This window comes from Melospiza melodia, chromosome 5, assembly GCF_035770615.1.
Source record: "Melospiza melodia melodia isolate bMelMel2 chromosome 5, bMelMel2.pri, whole genome shotgun sequence".
NCBI lineage: Eukaryota > Metazoa > Chordata > Aves > Passeriformes > Passerellidae > Melospiza > Melospiza melodia.
In genome coordinates this window covers 15,457,196-15,478,697 of record NC_086198.1, presented here as the reverse complement: position 1 = coordinate 15,478,697, position 21,502 = coordinate 15,457,196, and the positions used below count along the sequence as shown (strand labels likewise).

General features: G+C 40.4%; 1 protein-coding gene across 5 annotated transcripts in view; it reads right to left on the bottom strand.

The window, feature by feature from the left end:
• The window catches only part of SH3D19 (SH3 domain containing 19), an 81,657-nt gene extending 61,593 nt beyond the window's left edge, over nucleotides 1-20,064 (bottom strand). Inside the window, exons 1-2 of one of the 5 annotated variants that reach the window (XM_063156380.1) lie at nucleotides 19,928-20,064; nucleotides 2,072-2,111 (exon numbers count right to left, since the gene is read on the bottom strand). In XM_063156380.1, the coding sequence (XP_063012450.1) occupies nucleotides 2,072-2,111; nucleotides 19,928-20,045 (158 nt within the window). In that variant the 5' untranslated portion in view covers nucleotides 20,046-20,064. Of the gene's footprint in view, nucleotides 1-2,071; nucleotides 2,112-5,759; nucleotides 5,852-17,705; nucleotides 17,906-19,927 lie in introns of those variants that run through there. The other 4 variants (XM_063156383.1, XM_063156381.1, XM_063156384.1 and 1 more) reach the window with 4 other exon arrangements.
• Nucleotides 20,065-21,502: the final 1,438 nt, after the last annotated feature.

The following is a 21,502-nucleotide window of genomic DNA, read 5'->3' as shown; positions in this document are numbered from 1 at the left end:
CTTTCCCCAGTAACAGTCAAACAGCTTGGAAATGCTGCCTATGTTACAAGAGAAGTGTGCTTTACACTTCAGTTTTAGCTGTGCATACTTCACAGTTTAGCTTTCCCTCATGTCTTCTATCAAGGGGCTCTGGCCTTGATGCAGCTGCAGCTTTTTTGCAGGGCATGACATGGCCAGACTTGGGATAAGAATTTGTCACCACAGAATAGTGCTTCTAATTATAATGAGAGATGAACCACTGAGTGCAGCAATATCAATTAGCAGAGTACATCATTTAAGCAAGGCAGGCTGCTCCTGTTCCAATCTAGAAACAGTAATGAGACATGCACAAAACAACACTACCCTTCAAATGGTGGCTTGTCTTCCTCATAGCTCATGACACAATGGCCAGTGAGACTGAGAAGGGGGTAGAAGATACATAAATATGGTCAGAAAGCACATACACTACTTACAGGAATGAAAGACTACTGAAAGCTGCATTTCTCTCAACATTATGAGCCATCTACATTATACTCTTAATTACTCTGTGTTTTCCACATGAGAATTTGGAGACTGTAGTCCAGGCAACTTAGGGCAGTGTTTTATTGCCAAAAAAAAATGGTCCACATTTGACTTTCCAATTCCATGGAAAAAAAATCTGAAGTTTTACTTTGCTTTTGGTCCAAATTCAACTTGTAAACTTGTAAAACACACTCCAGACCAACAAGATATTGGTGAGAACAACTAGGGAGAAGAAAGAGGAAGAGATTGAAGCTATTTCAACCTTAAACGAAACATTTTGATAAAATAAGTTTTCCTTTTTACAATGGTTTGGATTTGTTTGACATTATTGTAATATGACATGATCTAATGAAAGTTCTAACATTTAGACTGTAACCACAACATTTTTAGAAAATAAAAGAAAAAAGTTCAGTATTTTGAAGTATTAAAGGAAATCAGCACATGCAGTGATTGAGCTTTTAAGCAGATAAAAGTATTCTAAGACAAACGCAATACCCCCCTGCAACTTAAACACGCTGCTGGAATCAGCTACAGTGCTGAGGCAGATGGGGGAGGGAAGGGAAAATCATCCTCCCCATCACATCACACAACAGACACAACACATCAAGCGTGCTGTAAGAAAATGCTACACTGTTCTTCCAGCTGTAAATCCTAGCCCACTGTACTGTAAAACTGTACCAAAAAGGAAAAAATGTAGACTGTAAAAATCAAATGAAAAGGTCAGGTCATGTCAAAAGCCTGGACACCAGGGGAATTTTTTGGAAAGACTTTTTACAAAGGAATGGGAGAGCCAGTGTTCACTGGTCTGCTCTATCACTTTGGTTCATTAAAATTCCACTATCTACCACATGACATGGACAAAATCCTATTCCCCAGTGGAGAACTGAAAGACAGTTTGAAAACGAGGCAATAGAGAAAGAGATTATCTAAAAATCACAGGATAAGAAGAACTACAGAATATTCAGAAGCTTAAGGAAAAATATGGCCTTGCAAATCAATAGCCTAGAAGTTCATGACAAATCCTGATGGAAATTCTAAATAAACACAATGTGTTGGTGCGTGTGTGCATGGGCTCTGTTCAAAACACTTTTATTTGTTTCTTGTGAAACCTTGGGTATGATGAGATCAGAGTCAATGGAATAAATTATAAAGTGTTGCTGTTTTTGAACCAAGAATTACTTTCCTTGCTATAGAAACAAAGAGTTCAAAGTAGTAAAAGTCATGAGGGGCTTCTTGTTTTAAACCACAGTTTTACCAAACAACCCTGTGCATGATACATAAACAAGCATTTGGAGTTGCAGTGTGCACAATTACAATCTAGCAAGTCCTATTAATTTCTTGAAAAAAGAACTTTGCCCATAAAGAATATAAAACAATTATTTTTAACACATACTTATTTTGTTTAACACAAAACTTGTTTTATTTTACATTACTGTTACCAAAACAGAGAAATAGAAGAGTGACATTTTTATATTTCTAGCCAATTTCCTAGTTCACCCAATAAAAGGAAAAAATTAGGGTAAAAAAAAGAAAGAGAAGGGAAGAATAAATAGAGAAATACAGTTCTTACCCTGAAGAGCGGCAGTCTGGTTTATTTCTTTCTGAGCGATCTGTGAGAAAGGAGGCATAATGTCAGCACAGAAGTTGGATGTTCTTTAGCAATACTAGTACAGAGGTCTTAAGAGACTAGCAAAACTTATATGACTAGCAAAACCAAAAGCTGATTCTGTTCTAAAACTGTTTTCCCACACTGAACTAGACTGCCTAAGACCAAGTAAAATTACTGCAAGTTTAACATTTGTTACAATTCCTCCACTCAAAACACAGTGTATTTAATGTTTTGTATTAATGCTTTGGAAGCTTCTCCTCCCTTCAGCTGAAATGAATAGTGCTTTAGTTCAGGATAAAAATAAGGGAGAGGGAAGAGGAAAAAAGAAAAACCACAGATTACTCAGCGCAAAAAAATCATTCCATGAATCATGGCTGGCAGGCTTCCCTGACAGGATGGGAGAAAAATCAGCAGTGGGTTGCAGCAACATCTGCAAATACACTGAATCCAGTGCAACCCCACCATTAACTCTTCAGTTTCTGGGGGTTCCAAATACTGAATTTTTCTGTGTTTTTAGAAAGGATTTTCTTTATCCTGTAAGTATTTCAAGTAGCTTATTTGGACTAATGAGATTGACCCACAAAAATCTACATATAAAGCTCCAGTATGCACCAAAAGTATAAATTATTTCTCTCAACAGTTATGATTATTGTACAAGCATTATACAATAACTGCCGTGCTATGATATTAGAATTCATGTATTATCTTTTATATTTTAAGTCCAGAATATCTTTTACTGCATGACTTTTGAACTACTTGAAAAGCTGAGGCTTGAAAATGCATATATTCTAAAATTAGAGGAGGGGGGTTTTAATTTTTTGATGCAGAAAGATCCACTACACAAGCAGAAGTTAATTCCTACAGCTGCACATAATCTCCACTGACCATGGTGCTTTTGCTTCTAATTTGATCTCTGTGTATTTTAAACAGAAAGCTATTTTTCGTGTGTTAATAAACACTTCACTGAAAAGCTTGTCTATACAAAAGACTCTTCCTAAAAATATTTTCACAGATTGTATTTTCAATCTTAAAGCTCTGCGTTTGAAATAAAATTTGCTCTGTTTACAGTACATATTTGTTTGTGCAGTTTTATTTCCTGTGTAAAAGAAATATTTTCCTCTCCAAGCTTTACGTGCTCATTTGATGAAGCTTTCATTAAAGTGGTAAAAAAAAATCTCATGTCAATTGTGCTTAAAAGTATGTAATGCTTTTTCCATCCATAGGTGCTCCTACTGAGCTGTCATAGCCACACAGTTAAAATTTATTGTCTTCCTGACTCACGGCGATCTTCATTTCATCACACTGTGTGCAACTCTGCCAGCAGAAGCAGCATGGTATAGCTCTGGAACAGCTCAAACCAGAGCTGCAGCAGCAGCTCTTCAAACACACACTCCTTCCATCCTTACCATGTAACCTCCTTACCAGAGAGCACTGAACAAAATGGGACCGGACCTCCTGCTGAAATCTGCTTGCCATCTGTTGCTCGTTATCAGCGTCCCCTGCTCCGTCAGCAGCCACAATCTAAGGGCGTTCAGACAAAGCCCCCCCACTGCTGAAACAATTGTGTGGATGGGAAGGAAGAAACCGAGTGGGAGCACGTGTAAGCACAGCCTCTGGGAGCTCTGCCACACAGCCCATGGCCAGCCAGCACATCCTCCACTGCCCGCCCACACCGCTGCAACCTGCTCATTCAGGAAATCAATGGGATTCCCTTCTCCCTTTTACTTTCATTCCCCTTTCAGCATTTCAATGCTATATTTGGTTTTGCACATTTTATTTTCTGATAAACTTAGTGAGAGCACACCATCCACACACATAAAGATCTTCTTGAAAAGAACAAATTGTAATCCTACAAGCAAAGAGCCAACATTTAAAAATAGAACTAAAACCTCCACCACATTAGGTTTGCTGTGACCTTAACCTTTAAAATTTGTTTTAGTTTCAGGCGTAATGAGAGACTCAAAGAGTTCAATCTTTCAGTTATGTGCTTGGAGTCAATTAGGTGGAGAAGTCACTGTACCAGGAGGTGTTTAAGGAAAGACTGGACATGGCACTTGGTGCCATGGTCTGACTGACAAGGTGATGTGGTCAAAGGTTGGACTCAATCTCAGAAGTCTTTCCCAACTGAATTGATTCTGTGATTCTGTAAATTTTGCATTTCTAAATGCTATTTTGGCATTAGGTTCAAGCATCAATTCAAATAATGACACACCTCTACAAACACTAGAATATGAAAGCCTAGAAAAAACAGGCAAATTTTTTTGCAATACACACACACAGATCTAATCTTTCCATTCTGTAGGCAAATCCTTGACTTAAAAAAAGCTGAGTCTCAAAAGTGCATGCCCACAACTAATTCTTTTTTCTCTATACATGTTACCTCAACAGCAGAGAGATGTCTTTGTAATCTTTTCTAACAGAAATAAGCAACAAGACTGTATAGTTACAAAGATCTGAAAATGAAATCCTGCACTACATATTTTCCTCAATATCAAAGATACAAATTGCTATAAAACATTACAGGACATTATGTCCTTCTAGCAGAAAACTGTATATTCTTCAATCCTAAACTCTGGAAACCAAAACTGTGTCAAATCAGAGCAAACACTGAATGCTGCTGGACTAGCACTTATAATGAACAAACAAGCCTGTCTGCACTCTGGCATAGGAAATACACAGGAAAAAATCCCACTCCTAGTGACAGATACTACCTTCCAGACACAAGACACCAGTACTATCCTCCCTATCCTTCTGTTGCTAAAAGCAATAAAATTCCTTACTGTGCATGCAGCTGTAGTATAATATGCTAGGAATTTACAAGCAGCTAGTACTCACAAGCTACAAAACCGGACTGTACAACTCTAAGTTTATTTTAGTTAACGAAGTTCTTTCTGTCTGTCCCCCAATCCACAATTTGCATATGCAGTCTCTCAATCTGTGAGAACTGACCATGCTCCAACCTTCTGCAGACCATCCTTGAGATTTTCTCAACTTCATACTCACATCTACTATTTACAAAACCTTTGCCGCCCTCATAACATTACAGCCATACAAGAGACAAATTTTAGCCTTGTTCAGAAGCAGGATATAGAGCAAGAAGCAGTTAGTAGGTGCAGCAGACGAGGTGGAGGAAGTCAGAGACTCCTGGCTGAAGTGGGGAAGACTGTTGTCCAGTTCTAAGCACAGCAGAAGAAACAAGGAAAACATTAAGGCACAAAAATCTGCTCTTCATACCACAATAATAGGCAAATCTAGCATTTCTTTACAAAATCATGCTCTGTGTATTTCAGTGGCAGCATGGACACCTTATGCCTTTTTTTCAGCATGCAAAAGCTGAGTGGCAGACAGAAATGCCATGTACCAGTTGCCTTCAGAAAAAAAAAGGTGATTCTCTTACATTCCAAGTTTGGGAAAATTAGCTCCTTTTGAGTTTGTTTTTAAAATGGCATAAAAGTTGTTCTTCTCAAGGAAAATATAAGTATAATCATCAGGAGAAAAATAACTGGGTCAACATCATTTCAGTCGCTCCACAAACCCAAAATAGCTTAAGTTTTTGCCAAAAAGACCACCAACGCAGAAAACAGTATATTTTAAGGCAATCACTCTTGTTTCTGGAAGACAAGCAAAGAAAAGGAAAAAGGCAACTCACACTCAGTAGAGCCATTATTTTCCTCTGTTTATTTTGCAAGCTTCTTCAAAGCATCTTGTTGCTAAGAGTGACTTCAACTGAAAAGTTTGCTCTCACTAGAAAAAAATTCAAGTATAAACACAAAATGTTGAAAAATGAGTGGAAAGTTAACACACATTCTGCTGCATCAAACTGCAAAGCTACTGGGGAACCTTCAATACCCTCCTGAACCTCCTGAGGCTGGTAACTTCCCACTTTTAACTCCATTCCACAGCTTGATCTCTTAAAAGCTGAAGGGAGGAAAGGGGGGCACATGCCATTCCCATTTCTGGGAAATAGAGTTTAACTCTGCTGAATTGACCAGTCAGCAAAGGAGGCAGGGCACTAACACCCTCCAGGAAGACATGTAGTTAGAGCAACCAGCAGTCTCCATGCCAGCAGTTTTTAGCCCCCAACGGCCCAGCAGTGGTTTCACAGGGAAAGCAAGCATGATGTGCTACTGTAACAATACAAACCTCCAAATAAACCAAGCAATGGAAACCATGGGCTTTTAAGCAGTGCCGTCAACACCAAAATATAGACAGAAATTATGTTTTCAGGATAAGCAAATTATTGGAAGAGGCTGTACAACTTTCATCCTGATGATGCATCTGAATGCAGTTTTGAAGGCCATCAGGCCTTGACAAAGCCAGACACTAAGACCAATACAGCAGCTCTACAAAGCATCGTGCTGAAAACGTGATGCCACTATTTCAGTCATACACATCTAGACCACAGCTAAATGGTGCACCAGTCCCTGCCAGACAACTGAATCAAAACCTCCAAGTTTTCATTTCTAATTGCCAGTGTAGATGGGGCCCTCACTCAAATGAATTGCACATTTTCTGGACAGAAGATCTGCATTTGTGGGGGATTTTCAATGCTAGTTGCTTTATTTGCACTGGAACAAGCAGTAACTGCCACTGATACTGCCACCTTTTTGCCTCTGTTTGTTAAGGCACATTGCAGCTCAAAGCCACTCTTCCTTCCTTTCAGCACTTTCCTCAGTATGGAACCAAAACAATGCAAATTGATTCCACTGTGTAGAATCTACTATAAATTTTGGTCAATTTTGTTAGGAATAGTCATACAGCAAAACTCATAAAACTGAACATTTGTTTAATATTTTAATATTTTAGCAGCAGAGTCCCTTATCAGTTGTTTAAAAGACAGAAGGCTCAAGCAGAGATTAATGAGAGGCTTGGAAGGAACTTTAAAAATTTACTTTATGTATAGCTTTCCCTTTACTGCAAAAGGCTACAAAATCAGGACATGATCAGAGTTTTTAAGTGTAAAGGTAGACAGGTTTTATACTTACTTTAAATTCCACAGTATGCTGTTGACTTCCAGAGCAGTACACTGCCAGGAAGAAAACAATATTATAACATCCCCCACAATTAAATTATAGTAGTCTGTCAGTTTTAGTGCTAAACAGTAACTGAGTCTGTAAGCACAAAGCATTCCTGCAGTTTTTTATACTTGGAGTAATGCTTTTTTCCCCCCACTCTTAAACACAACTGATAGATGGCTGGGGGTGGACCCCAACACACAGCTGAGAATACAATGAACCTCAGCAGTCAAGTATTTAATTTTGAAACCTACTGACCACCATAAAGTGTGTAATTTTCCCAAGACTTTAAGTTATAGTATCTTTACCTTGCTAAAAAGGTTAAAAATAAACTATAATCATGTTTAAAGCCTTTAGTGCACTTTTAAGTGCACAACATATAAGTGAAAAAGGATTTTACTGGACAGCAGAGGCCACATTTGCCAATGCTACATTTGCTGTTGATCCGTTTTTGTGACCCTGAAGTTCCACCCCCTCATTCTTGCTCCTACATTTCTCCTGCACTGCAACAGCAAAAGGGTGCGTGCATCAGTGTGAGCATATGCTCCAGCAAAAGAGGGGGCAGATGCAGAAAACAAAAGAGAAAGGAAACAGACTGTATAAGCTATCACCATTTCTCTAAAATGTTTGTGCTGTAAGAATCTAGACTAAACTCAGCACTGGGAACTGGGCTTGTTCTTAAGCCATAAACGATAAACAAAGTATATAAGCAATCAAATACACCCACTACATACATATGTTACCACACTTTTGCCTTCTACCACAGTTGTTTAAAAAGGAAAATTTGGACACAGCTGCTTCTAAAGCTCTTTTTTCAAAAAATTAGCAACTCCTGGAAGTACAAATCCCCACATCTTCATAAAAAACATACCAGCTGATCAGTGCAATGTAATTCTTAGATTATGAACTTCAAGGATAACTAGACACAGGTATCAGGATACCACCAGTATCACAGTGGGAGCTACTCTAGATGAGCCCTACTACTTATTTTTTTATACTTTCCTAAGGAAAGTATTAATTGACTCAACATTTTGATGAACAGAAGACTTATAACCACAAAATACGTTTCTCTCTAGACATTTCTAAAATGTTAAATCCACATTTCTGAAAAATAATTCTATGATGTTGCTAGCATTGCCATTAAAAGCAAATTATCTTTTATCTTTTTATAAGAGCACTGTACTGCCTTGTTCTTCCTGCATATTCCTCAGCTAGACCACAGAGCTCACTTGGTCCTACCTATGTATGCCTGTCAAAGGGTGCTGATAAACATACAAAAAATGCAATAGTTAGATGTGTGAATAAACTTGTCCTTCTGACATTGTATTTAACAGACTATCTTATAAGCATTCATACATAATATGCAAGATCCAAATTTATTCCATTGTTCTCCTCCTCAGGCGTCTGCCTTACTTGAGAACCAGAACATCCAGCACCAAAAGTGCCCCCAGTTTTGAACACCTCTGTGTAGGTACATTCACCTGTCACAACGTACTGCTGAGGTGGAAAACCTCAACAACAAAAGTCCCCAGTGTACTCTTATGGATTAAGCACTTGGCAGCCAAGTCATACTCAATGTGGGCAAGACATGGATTCACAATAAAGTGCTGAATAGCAATTCACCAGATATTTCCCCTTCTGTATATGAGGAAATGAATTTGGCTTTAAAACAAACAAGAAAATTTCTTTCTTGACTATTTCATCCTGTGAAGCCCCTGACAGAATAAAGGTGACACTGCTTTCAATTTAGATATCAGACATGACAGTGAGTGCAAGTAAGTGCAGAGGTCTGCACTGTGGGAGGAATCTGGAGACTATGGAGATGAAATGACACAGAGAGAAAGAAAATATTGTATGAAAAGAAAGGATTGTAATATACTCAACCACAAAAAAAAAAAAAAAAAAGCAGTATCTCTAAAAATAGAAGAAAAGTACCAGGCAAAGGAAAGTATTTATTTCTCTTAAGATACCACTGAAATACTCAGTAGTTTATTCTTGGAGTATTTTATGGTCCTTTGTCACTATTTATGACTAAAGAATCCCCAGGCTGTTTACCCAGTCCACCTAACGAGAACAGTCTTAAATACCACTGTTTTTTTTACAAGTACTAATTTTCTAGGGAAGTGCATTCGACATAAGCCTATTAACAACATATTTTCTCTCCAGTGACATTGGTAATGCTGCCCAATACAGAAATAAAAAAAATCTAGGAAAATGAATGGAACAATTGCTTCTCACATGCATAGGATACTTCTGAAGTACCATAAAATGGATTATTCCCAAAAACGACTCTTTATCATCAAACAAAGACTACAAGACCTAGACACATCATAAAAGGGATTAATGTGAAAGTGCAAAAAAATGGATTTATTTAATGATGGTGGCATATATGAATAAATTGTTGTACCCTGAGATAACCCTCCTCCATTAGCTTTGAGCAGATGCCTAAAAGTTGTGCAACTCTCTGCCACTATTCCACAGAACAGGAAGCCCAGCACTTTGCTGTTATTAAAGCAAGTAATGTTTTAAGGCATATTATTTAATAATGTAGTGATCGGCATCCAGTTTTTAAAGAAGTGAATCACCAGGCATTCTGAAGACATTTTACTGAGGTGTGCACTGAATTTATCCACATCTACTCCAAGGTGTTAAATATCTACCAAAACCCCTTTAAGGTACCTCAGAGTCCTTCATTACTGGCCTAACGTGTGCATGGAAATCTGCATACATGTGCCCTTTGGTCCTGGAAGAACATCCTGACCAGCAGTCACTATGTACAGCTGGATTCCTGGCACCATGACGTCACCTTGTGCAGCTGTTAGAAAAGTAATTCTTTGCCCATTTCTACCCTCAACATGAGGCTACTGCATTTTGTTCTCAGTCCTCCAAATGCAAATTTCATCCATTCAGGTGCTACTCATGGTAACACAAAGCAGTTTCACCTACAGTCTATGAGAGGCTTCAAAAACTGCTTTGACCAAGAAAAAGGATGGCAAAGTTATTAAGCATTTGAAAGCCCTCAAAGCAAAGAAGCCTGTGCTTACCACAGATAAACACAGCTTTTCTCAACACTCGGTAATGCTGGCAGAGACAGTTCCAATTGTTTGGTACTTTGGAGGAAATAACTACCCTCCCATGTATTACTAGACCTCTCCCCAAAAAGGCCTACAGATCCTATCAGAGGCATCCAGCCTCTGTAAATATACTAATAAGTACCTCTACATTGCTATGTGCCAAAATACCATAATGACACACTTCACATAGTTCTTGATAATGGATCCACAAACATCAAGCTAGAGGACAGCAATTACAGAAATGAAATGTCCCTAATGTCACGGCAGCTGCTACCATGTATTTCCCAGAGATGATACTGGTCATCTGCAGCAAGCTTTACACACTAGAACAGAAAAACTAATTTTTTCCTGAAGTTAGGCTGATGAGAGCTGAATACATGAGGTGTGCAGCATTATCCCATTTTGTCATTCAGTGATACTTGTTCCATGCTCCAGTGATGCTCATGCAAGCATGGACTTGACCTGCTTAAACAATGGATGTGGTAAACTGTCCAGGCAGGACATGGCAGGTACCCAGCCTCAGGAACTCCATTCTCAGGCGTATTTCATCATGCCAGTTTGGAGTTCACTGGATGCTGCAAAGAATGGCAAGCTTAAGACAAATGACAAAGCGTTCAGCATTTGGCATCAGTTGAACTGTGGCACCTGACAATGCAGTTTTTCAAGTACCAGGTAGAAGGAGAGAGAGTTCTTAAGAAGCTTCTACTTTGATCTTAAGTCCCACATTTCTATTAGAGTTGTACCCTAAACTTAAGGTGCAGCTATAAAATGGATACAGCACAGCCATGGAGTCATTTAATATGAGAAAGTTACTGAAATGCTGAGGTTGTTTCCAGAAATTTATGTCCCATCTCTCCAACAGGATGAACGAACAGTATTTTAATAACAAATAAGATCACAACACGCTGCACACTCAAAAATTCTTTAAAATGATTTAGCACAGATGTGCACAATCTGAATCAATTTTCATATACAGATCTGTGATATTGAGAACTCAGTTTTTAATGGAAGGAATTCATGATGAATACAAAATTATCACCTTGAGAAAACAAATTAATTATAACTTTAGTTTATCTCTTATAAACAGAATCTAAATGCTATAACTGAAGGAAAACATCAAACAACTTCTTTTATACATACAATATTCTGTCTAGAAGGAGAATGGACCAGAACCCTTTTGTAGTAAACACGGTGCTTGAAAATTTACCTAAGCTTTTAAGGAAGTAAATCACCACGATCAAGACCACATTGAAAAGCAGAATACAGATAAGAAATTTATCATTATAATTCAAAACCCAGTGATTATCCAGCAGAAATACCAACATGTATGCAAAAGGCTGTAACTGATTTCATGTAATGAATGACTGTGCTCCTTACTACCATGCAAGATTTGAAGACAAAGTCTAAGTGGATTCAAAAAAGGAATTAGTGAAAGATAAATCCATTGGCAGCAATTTAGCAAGGCCTTTCATATGAGGCCTCCCAGAAGTTGCTAAGAAGTTGACTGCAAAGGGGAAGGAATTTCTCTTGGAAGTAAAACCTGAATCCTGGGACGTGTTTCTTGCATACTTTCCTGAAGACATTTCTTTTTTCAGTTTGTGTGCTCTAACACACGAGCTACTAGCACAGCTCTGAAAGTCTGACAGTGTGCCCAATATTAACCACAGGAGTAATGATGTCATTTATTTGAAATCTTTAGCATGTTCTGATCCAATCATATTTTCTTCAAAAGCCTGAACAAGCTGACTGAGGTTGCAAAAAATATACACAAAATAAATGCTATGACCTCTTTAAAAGCTTAGGGAAAAAAAAAGGAACAGTAAAATTTGTTGCATTCAGCTTCTACTCCAGTGTGAACCTTTTCAGCCTTGCTGTCATCCAGCCTTTCATGCTGGACCCAAATACAGCCATAGAAAGCAGAAAAGCAAGAACATATTTGCTTTGTAACATATGCAAGAGTTTCTAAGCTAATTAGGTTTATCTTTGAAGCATCTTATTTAGCATTCCATTAAATGTTGTCAGAAGATTCTAAATTCTTAAGTCAGAATGTCAAATTGATGTTTTTAGAATAACACATGAAATCCATACAAATCTCTACAGATGTAAAACATCTGAAGCAATTAGTGTAACAGCACAACATCAAGTGGTCAATTTAAAAATATTGATATACATAAGATCCTGTGTCTGCCAAAATTTATACAACGTTGAGGGGAAAACCAGGAATTTTTCTTGGTCCGTGGCATGAACCACTAAATCTATGCTTTCCCACAAAACTTATTTTCATCCTTCACTAAAGGGAAGGATGCTTGCCAAGCATAAACCACAGATCAACAGATGATATACTGTGTTCCCAAATATGCTGCTGGAATGCTTCAGTGCCTTTTGTGCATACTGTTTTTCAAGAGCAGAGTAAAAATTCTTGGTCAGCAATGAAAGCAACACTTCCACTACATTTTTTCTATACAGTCAGAGGACCTGAATAAGCAAGGCAGGACTGTGCAATACGAAGGCTGAAGGGGCCAAACTCCACTATCCTAGAAAAAAGAAGGCAAAGAAACTACTTAACCACAGCACACCACTACTTGTAGGGTAGCGACAAAGATCACAAATGCAAACGCTTCCTGGTGTTAGTGGACAGCATTGAATAGGGCAATGGTCGCAAATGTAGCTTGGGAGGCTCAGGTTGTAGGTGAGCAAAAGTTCTTCCTTTAGGAAGAAGCACTGAAACAGGTTGGAAGGAAAGCACTGAAAGGAAAGCACTGAAACAGGTTGAAAGGAAAGCACTGAAACAGGTTGAAAGGAAAGCACTGAAACAGGTTGCCTGCAGAGGCTGTAAATCCCTCTCTTTCAGGAGACTTTTCAAGACGCTGCTAGACAAAGCCTTGGCAACAGGCCTGCTTCAAGAAGGAAGCTGGACTAGGTGACCCCAGAGCTCCCTTCCAGACAACACTTCCATGGTCACAAACACAAAGTAAGCAAAGCAAAGAAACTGAAAATGCAAAAGCGTTGCATTTCACTATAGATAATAAGCATCAAGAAAAGAAGTTCATGGCAAATTATTTTAGTGCTATCAAAATAAAATTTCATATGGCACATATTGTGTGAGATGCTTATTGAAACAAAATAAACAGAACTACACTAACTTTTAATGAAGAGCATAAACACCACTACCCTGTTGTTTCCAGATTTTAAATCAAGGTGATGCATGGCTTCCAAATAGACAAATTACATTTAACATCTCAGTAATTGCAGCTTGACATGCCTCAGTGACTTCAGCTATAGAGAAAGAAAAAACAAGAGAGAACTTCAGAGTGCAAAATTTGAGAAACAGAATCACAACAGAATGCTGAACTGATAGACTGCAAGGACACTGGGCAGAATGTCCAAGATAAGGCCAGCAGGAACCAGATTAGGAGGAATAAACAAAGCCAACTTATGTGCTAGGTAAAAGGCAGCTCTGGCAGGGGAAGACCACAACCACTGACTCACAGCCACCAACTCAAGAAACCCATATACTCAAAAGAGTGAGCGTGTGGGCTGAGTAGCAGAAGAATAAAGAAAGTAATTTACTTAACAAGAATAAAATACTAATTAATAAGGGAACTGTATAAATTATAGCCAATACACATTAATACTTCTGTTTGTCAAAATGCATAAATAATGAAAAGGTTTGATAATTGGTGTACTGGCTTTGTGAATTAGCCAGGTAGGACCCCTTTTTGAGCTGAACTAAATGAATCAAACACCTCAACTGTGTGTGGATTGGCCTCTTGCACACTGGGTGAAGGAACTCATTTTGGGACAACAAAGGCTATAGTCTCAAAAGCAAATATTAACAAATTTATTTACAAATATTACATTTTTTTTCATCTGTAAACATCAACCACTTTGGTAAAAGCTTCTTGCAATGAGGTTATGACTCATTTTATGCTTTAGTGTCTATCCCCATTCTTTATGCAACATCCCAGACTTATCATTTGTCGCCCTGACAGGAAATGATTGCTTACAACACAGGTAACAGCAAGGTCTTTGTGCAATCACAGTTCTGTGGATTATTCTCTGGCTACAAACTCATCTCTCCTGAAGCAATTATAAACTTCTGTGCCTTGCTTTGGCTCTAACCTGAACAAAGTAGGTCCATTTAATCACTTAATAGTGATACTTATTATTATTTGTCCTTCTACAGTTTACTTGGCTAAGACATCACCCCCCACTGACTACCAGAAGTTTAATTATTTTTGTAAGACCAGCCTTCATTTTTAGAAGCATTGTTTCTTCAGAGGGCACAACATTCTTTGGGGTTCAGTTTATACTCTGGGCCAAGTAACTGCAAGTGGGTTTTTTTCTTGCCACTAACTTGAATCTCAAGATATGCTGGAGAATTTCCATGTATAGGCTACATTTATTTAACTTCCAGAAAAGCTTTAGTTAGTATTTATACTTACTTCAAACAAGCTACAGTCAGAAACTATGAAATATAGCAGAAATTTCAATGGGCTGTGAAAAATGCTTAATCATATAATCTTCTTAATACTTCCAAGATACAGCACACCAACATCAGTCAGAGATTATTACAGGAGAATTACATTATTTGTGCTCTTTGGATCTTAAGTGTTTTACTGTGGTGGTGCCTGAGCAGCTATTAAACCTGAAGCTCCTAAATCTGCATCGGGACTATCAAAACAAAACAGACTGAATCCCAGGGAAAAGAGGGAAGCAGTGTTCAGCTGCCCATCCCCTCCACCACTTCTAGAATTTGTGAGCTGAACTAAACAAAGAAATAATTAAAACAGTGGCACCCACTCCCCTATTCTAAATGCTCCTCTTAGTCCTCTTTTTAAGGGCTTCCTGTGTACACAAGGGCAGACTAGCAGATCATAGGTAGATGTATGAATTTATTTAAAACAAATGATCTACTTGATGGAGACTCTTTTCTCTTCTCTTAATAAAAGAGGATAAATGGTTACACTTGGTATGGACAAGCAGAACACTTTCCAGATCAGCACTGAAGGACACAGGCATGCAACAAATTCAGTTTCAGCTGAACAATGCTGACTTCCCTTCTGCAAGATGCCAATCCTTCCACTTCTCAAATAAAAGAGTCGGTTAACCAACTAAGTCTTCAAATTACCCTTTTCCTAATCATGCTTTCTCCAAGCTCCAGGGTCATTGGCACGTCTTGGGAAGGACTTGAGCTGTCCTTGTTATGATCCAGTGAACCCTAAAGGACATCACCACCAAAACAGCCTCAGACCCAAGAATTTAACGAACAATTTCAGACCATCTTATTCTTTACTTCTTAAGGCCAAATATGTAGTTTTGCATTAACATGGGAACAACTGCTGAGCGTTGTTGTATTAAATTCTTCATTTACCTGTAAAAAGTCCATGATGCCTGCAAAGTAGTGTTCACTGAACTTTGTCAGACACACTACAGAAACATACCCCCACAACCTCTCAGCATGTTGAGCAGTGAAATATTCAACCTTAATTTGTTATACTGGATACAGCTCATTGTTCTCAGCTTCGAAAACAAGTCAGTGCCAGTTTGATGTGGGAATTGTGGGAGTGTAATGAATTGACCCAACTCTGAACTAAATCTTGTTTTGGCATAAAAAACCCCAAAGCACTCAGTCAATCAACCAACCAAAACCAGATGATTTCACTCATAATCTAAAACTGCTCAGTAGAGTTGAAAAAGTTCCAGGAAACATGTGAACTACTATGGAGAAACAGAAATAGGGGAAGGGGAAAAAACCCCAACAAAACTCAACTCAGAGATGTTTCAATCAGCACAGCTAAACTTATGTGCAAAATTTACAGCCATTGTATGAGAGCAAACCACAGACAAGCATTTTCAATAAGTAAAACAGAGTAATAGTAAATTAAACAAAAGCCTTGACCACCTGTACTTTTAACCACGCATTAAAGTAAAAATCACATAGGTCTTCATTATCAACTCAAATAAATTTCATTGTTGGCTTCCATATTTGGTAATTTATTTTATTTTTAAGTAAGGAGATTTCTGCCACATCCACAACGGGCTATTCTTTCTCAGGGAACACTGGCCAGAATTCAAAGTGAAATAATGCTGATACTGAATGTGTTAAGAATTTCTTGTGTGCTTTAGATAATACTGGAATATTGTGATGCTCAGCTCTAATGTGACAGTAAGGACAAATAATCAACCAATGTAATTCATAACTAAAATTTGCTACTTTCACTATAAACTTTCCTGCAAGTCCACGTTAGTCAGTAGTTACAGAATAAAAAGGCAGTGAAAATAGGAAAGCACACCAGATCAAGGTTTAGAGTTAGACTGGAGAGAATCTATAAGTCTATGAAGAAATAGCATTTTAGTGAGGTTGTTCTGGTTTGTTTGGAATTTTTAATGTTTATTTATTTTACAAAAAAGTTTATTTATTAAAAATTTAGTTTGTTTATTGAAAACAAACAACATTCTAAACAAAAAATTCTAAACAAAAAAAAAAAACTAGTAAATATCGTGTGGTCTCTGTAACTTCCCAGAACAACAATGCATGTGACAGAAATAAGCAACAAGGGAGGTAGAAATCGATCACATTATTTATATTGCAGTTAAAAACCCTAAAACTTTCCAACAAAAGTGGTTTCCTTTTCCAGAGCAGGTGTCCAGATGATTCAGTCTTAATGAACCTATGCAGCTACTTTCATTGTTCTCAATTTTTAGAGAATATGTTGTAGTTCTCCTCCCTATAACTGAAAAAACATTATATATATATATATAAAATTCAATCAGCACTTTCTCAAAGGGAAAATAGTTTATTTAGAAGAGTTTTCAAATCGCTCTATTTAATAGATCTTCTCTCAGGTTTTCCATAACATGCCAAATAAAAACTTCCTTGAATTCAGAGGAAATAATGCTCTGGCATGCACTGTGGTAGACATATCAGACACATCACCTGAGCTATCTACAACCACCCCATGGACACAAATGGTTCTGCCTATCTCATTCCTCCGAGTTTCTATTCTCCAAGATCTGCTCTGGCACTCTGCTGATTAAGCAAGCATCTTCAGCTCATTAAACCACCAAAAAAGCCCCCAACCCAACACAGCAAAAAAAACCAAAAAAAAAACCAAAAAAAACCAAATCAACCCTCCAGTGAATCAAATTTAAAAAACCCATAAACCAAACCATGAGCAGGTCTCTATCAGCTGTCAGGCTGCAGTTTCACAGCACTCTAAGTCAAACTAACTCCTGACTGGCATAGGCTCTTACCTCCCTCTGGCTGCATGTTCCCACTCTTTCCCGTGTGCCAGCTTCAACATTCACCCTAAACCATTACAGTGAGCTGAATCAGAAGACTCACAACCACTGAAGAGAACTAGAAAAATATCCCTGTGCATGGACAATGCACCAGAACAGGTTGGTGCAGGTTCTAGCAAGCACAGGGGCTCTCAGTGAGGCAGCCACCCAGTCCATCAGCCCAGGCTACCACCAAACCACAACTCCAGTGACTTCACTCACCAACAGGTTGGATGGGAAGCAGAGCTGACACACAACAGAGCAGAAGTGCACATCCCCAAAGGAGATCACACCTCTAGAGCAGCAGCAAGCTGTTAGTTTAGTCTAGCTGGCTTCATCCTACAGTACATGGTGCAGCACAACTGCGACTGTCTTCAAGGGAAAATATGATTTCTTCATTGCAGAGCCTCCTGTGCTCTGCCTCTCCAATAAACCACTGCTAACCAAGTCTGAGCGTTCAGGAAGTCAGAAGTACTTGTGAACTTTCACCTTTCAGCTCCCACTTTGCACACATGCCTCGCACCAGCAGGACAAAGGTGATGAACTGCCCTTATGCACTTCCATGCACAGGCTGAACACAGCAGAGATTTAAGCTGTTGCATTCACAACTAGTTTAACAGACTGAAATACTTAAATTGACAGCCTGCTAAGATGCCACTACATTTTTTTTAAACCCTACAACAAAATATCTCGCAGGCTTATTTAACACCTATTTGTATTACCATTTTGGCAGCTTAACCGCACATTACATGCAAAAAAACCCCACTAATTTTCAAAAAGTTTGTAAATAAAATTAGGTAAATGAAGGTCAAGTGAAGGAAGAGCAGCAAACTCATCTACTTTGGATGATATTCTTCAATGATGCCTTAAGAATACTCCGCTGGGAGCCTCAGCGGTGTTTTCCAGCTAGATGTGCAAACAGATGGAAAGAAGGCGAGACAGCTGAAGCAGAATGCTATTCATTCACACATACTTTACACCAGGAAGGTAAACAAACAGTGCTGGCCCCATTTCAAGGGGTGGCTATCCGGAAAAAATACTAGTAAAAATTGAAAAAAACCCTTACATTACTGGTTGTGTCAAAGACAAATTCTGGGAACAAGCTTTGTTCCACAAGAAGGTGGCAAAGGTTATATAGATATAGAATCTGTAGAACCAATTCTATGTTTTCCATTAATAAAAACTTCTAGAAGAAACACCTTTAGAAAACAGACATCATAACCAGCAGCACGAACACTTTGCTGTGGAGGAAACCATACAGGAACTAACACTGACTTTCTGCACTCTACCCCAGACAAGGCGAAACCCTGCAGACATGCCAAACCACAGTGGTTTCAATAGGGTCCTGCTAATCCTGCACCTGCACAGACAGGCATTGACATAATTTGAGCCACTAAAGGCCACAGGGCCTGCCTGTTGAAAGTTGTCCTCTAGAATCCCTCATGTTGCTGTGTTTTTCTCAACTACAAAAGGGACACTCGATTTCTTGTTCAAATGGATGCAAACTCACATGAATTACAAAGGGTGCTATATAGTTACAGTTGTACCATAATTACTAAAAATCAGAATACTTGGAATTCACCTACGTAGCATGGATGAGATTTTACCTGGAAACAGACCTTATGAAAATGATTTATCCTGGAAGGGTTTTACACTGACAGAAGAAATGCTGTATTCACACCTCAGTGACTACAGGACAGTGACATGCATGTTGACCCTCAATTAACAATGATGTCCAAATAAAATAATATCAGCTGCTGCCAGGGTCCACTTGAGTTAATAATTTCAAACAAAAGCCAGGTCTCTCTACAATGACAATCTGCTCACTCAGCGCCATTCCTTCTCACATGCAGTGGTTCTTGCCTTTTTGCAGGGGCCTGCTGTCCAAACCTACACAGAAATGGCTAAACATGAACAACAACTTTGCTCTCTAGATATTCCTGTACCTTAGTACTTTGAAAACAATGGGCAGTTAATTTCCTGATGGAGCACCCTGTGCACCTGGACATGTCTGTGCTAGTCAGCACGTGCCCATGTTAGCTTCAGGGTGGCGAAACAGTGGAACAGGCTGCCCAGAGAAGTGCTAGACGTGCTCAAGGACAGGTTGGATGGGAATCTGAGCAACCTGGTCTAGTTGAAGGCGTCCTTGCCCACAGCACGGGAGCTGGAGCCAGGTGCTCTTTAGGTCCCCTTCTAACTTAAGCCACTGTATGACTGTGCTGAGCTCGGAGCAGGCTCTGGGGGCGGCCCGCGGGCACACGCCTGCGGCTCGGATGCACCTGAGCTGAACCCAGCTGCCCTGGGGCGAGGCCGCCGGGGCCGGCACACCTCGGGGCGGCACCGCCAATGCCGCCCTGCCCCCGACAGGAATCCAGGCGCGGGGAGCGGGCCAGGGCCAGCCCAAAGGAAGCGCCGCCGCGGCCCGCCGCGCCCTCGCCGCTCACCTGCTGCCGAGCTCAGCGCGACCCTCCGGTGCCTCCTGCCGAGCTCCCGCAGCTCCTCCTCGTCCTCCTCCAGCCTCCAGGCTTCGGCCATCGGCGGCGGAGGGGCGGCTGGCAGCATTCAAGAAGCGGGGGCTGCCATGACCGGCGCCCTCTCCTCGGCGCGGCCGCCCGGCCCTCGCGGCCGCCGGGCCCGCCCCGCACCTGCGCCCTCTCCGCCGCGCTTCTCCCGGAGACCGCTCCGCGCTGCTGCCGGCGGGGCGAGGCGGGAGGAGAGGCGGCCTTTCCTGCCCATCCGCGGCTCTCCGGCGTCAGCAGGAAACCCGGCGGCCGCCTGGCACCGCCACAAAAGGGGGCGGAGGAGGCGGCGGCGGGGGGAGGTACCTGGCTGCCGCCGCTGGGCAGCCGCGCTCCGCCGGGTACGGCGCGGGGATGGCCGGAGCGCCAGGCCCGGCAGCGAGCGGGGTGTGCGAGCCACGGCGGCCTCCTGCTAAAGGAGAGAAGGGGCTTGCGGCGAGAGGGTGCGAGGTCTGCCTCGCTTCGTGACGAGAGCAAGAACATGCCAAGAGGAGGATGGTGCCAGACTCTTTTTCAGTGGTACCGAGCGACAGCACAAGGAGCAGTGGCCTCAAACTAAGGCTACTGAAGTTCCATCTCCACACGAGGAAGAACTTCTTTACGTCGAGGGTGGCAGAGCACTGGAACAGGCTGCCCAGGGAGGTCGTGGAGTCTCCTCTCTGGAGACGCTCAGAACCCACCTGGCCACGTTCCTGTGTCACCTGCTCTAGGTGACCCTGCCTTGGCAGGGGGGTTGAACTAGAGGAGCTCCTGACAATTCTGTGATCCTGTGAGGTGGCAAGGGCAGTTGCTGTGCGTGGCCAGAAAGTCGGGAGCCCCGGGATCTGTGGGAATTGTGGGTGCAGCAGACTGTGGGCCCGATACTGGCTGAGGGCTGGGGGCAGGCAGCTCTTTTAGCGGCAGCAGTTGCGGCTCGCGGCTAGGAGGATGTGTGTCTTGGCCCGAATTCATTACCGTGGTTTGAACTACTTCAGAAGTTATCTTAGGACCTACTTGAAACTAGTGAGGTACACACTTAACAGCGCTGAAGTGACAGGAAAAATATGGCCACGTTTCAAGTTAGGCACCTGTGTGGTTTTACATCTAATTTCTCCCCCAGCTGCCTATATCTAAATAGAAATTATATTGTTTCTTCACTTCATATGGTAGCTTTAAAACCTAATCATAAATACTTTTACATATTACTCCATTGTAGATACTACTAAAACAGGATATAAGGAAGATAAATTCAGCTTCAGAGCAAGTGAATAAGGGACAGTAAACCAATAAAGTATATGACTGCAAATTAGAGCAGGGAGGTACAACTAAACAGTGAGTAATCCTGCTGTTGAGCAATATCTGTGCTGACACACTGAGCACATTCTATGCTCACAGTGAATAAAGCATATTGTACAGGTTGAAAAAAAAGTCATTACAAGACTGAAAAATATATAATGCATGAATACAAATGATTGTCTGTGCATTTTTTAGTGTTTTAGTGCTTGACTTTACAATCATTGT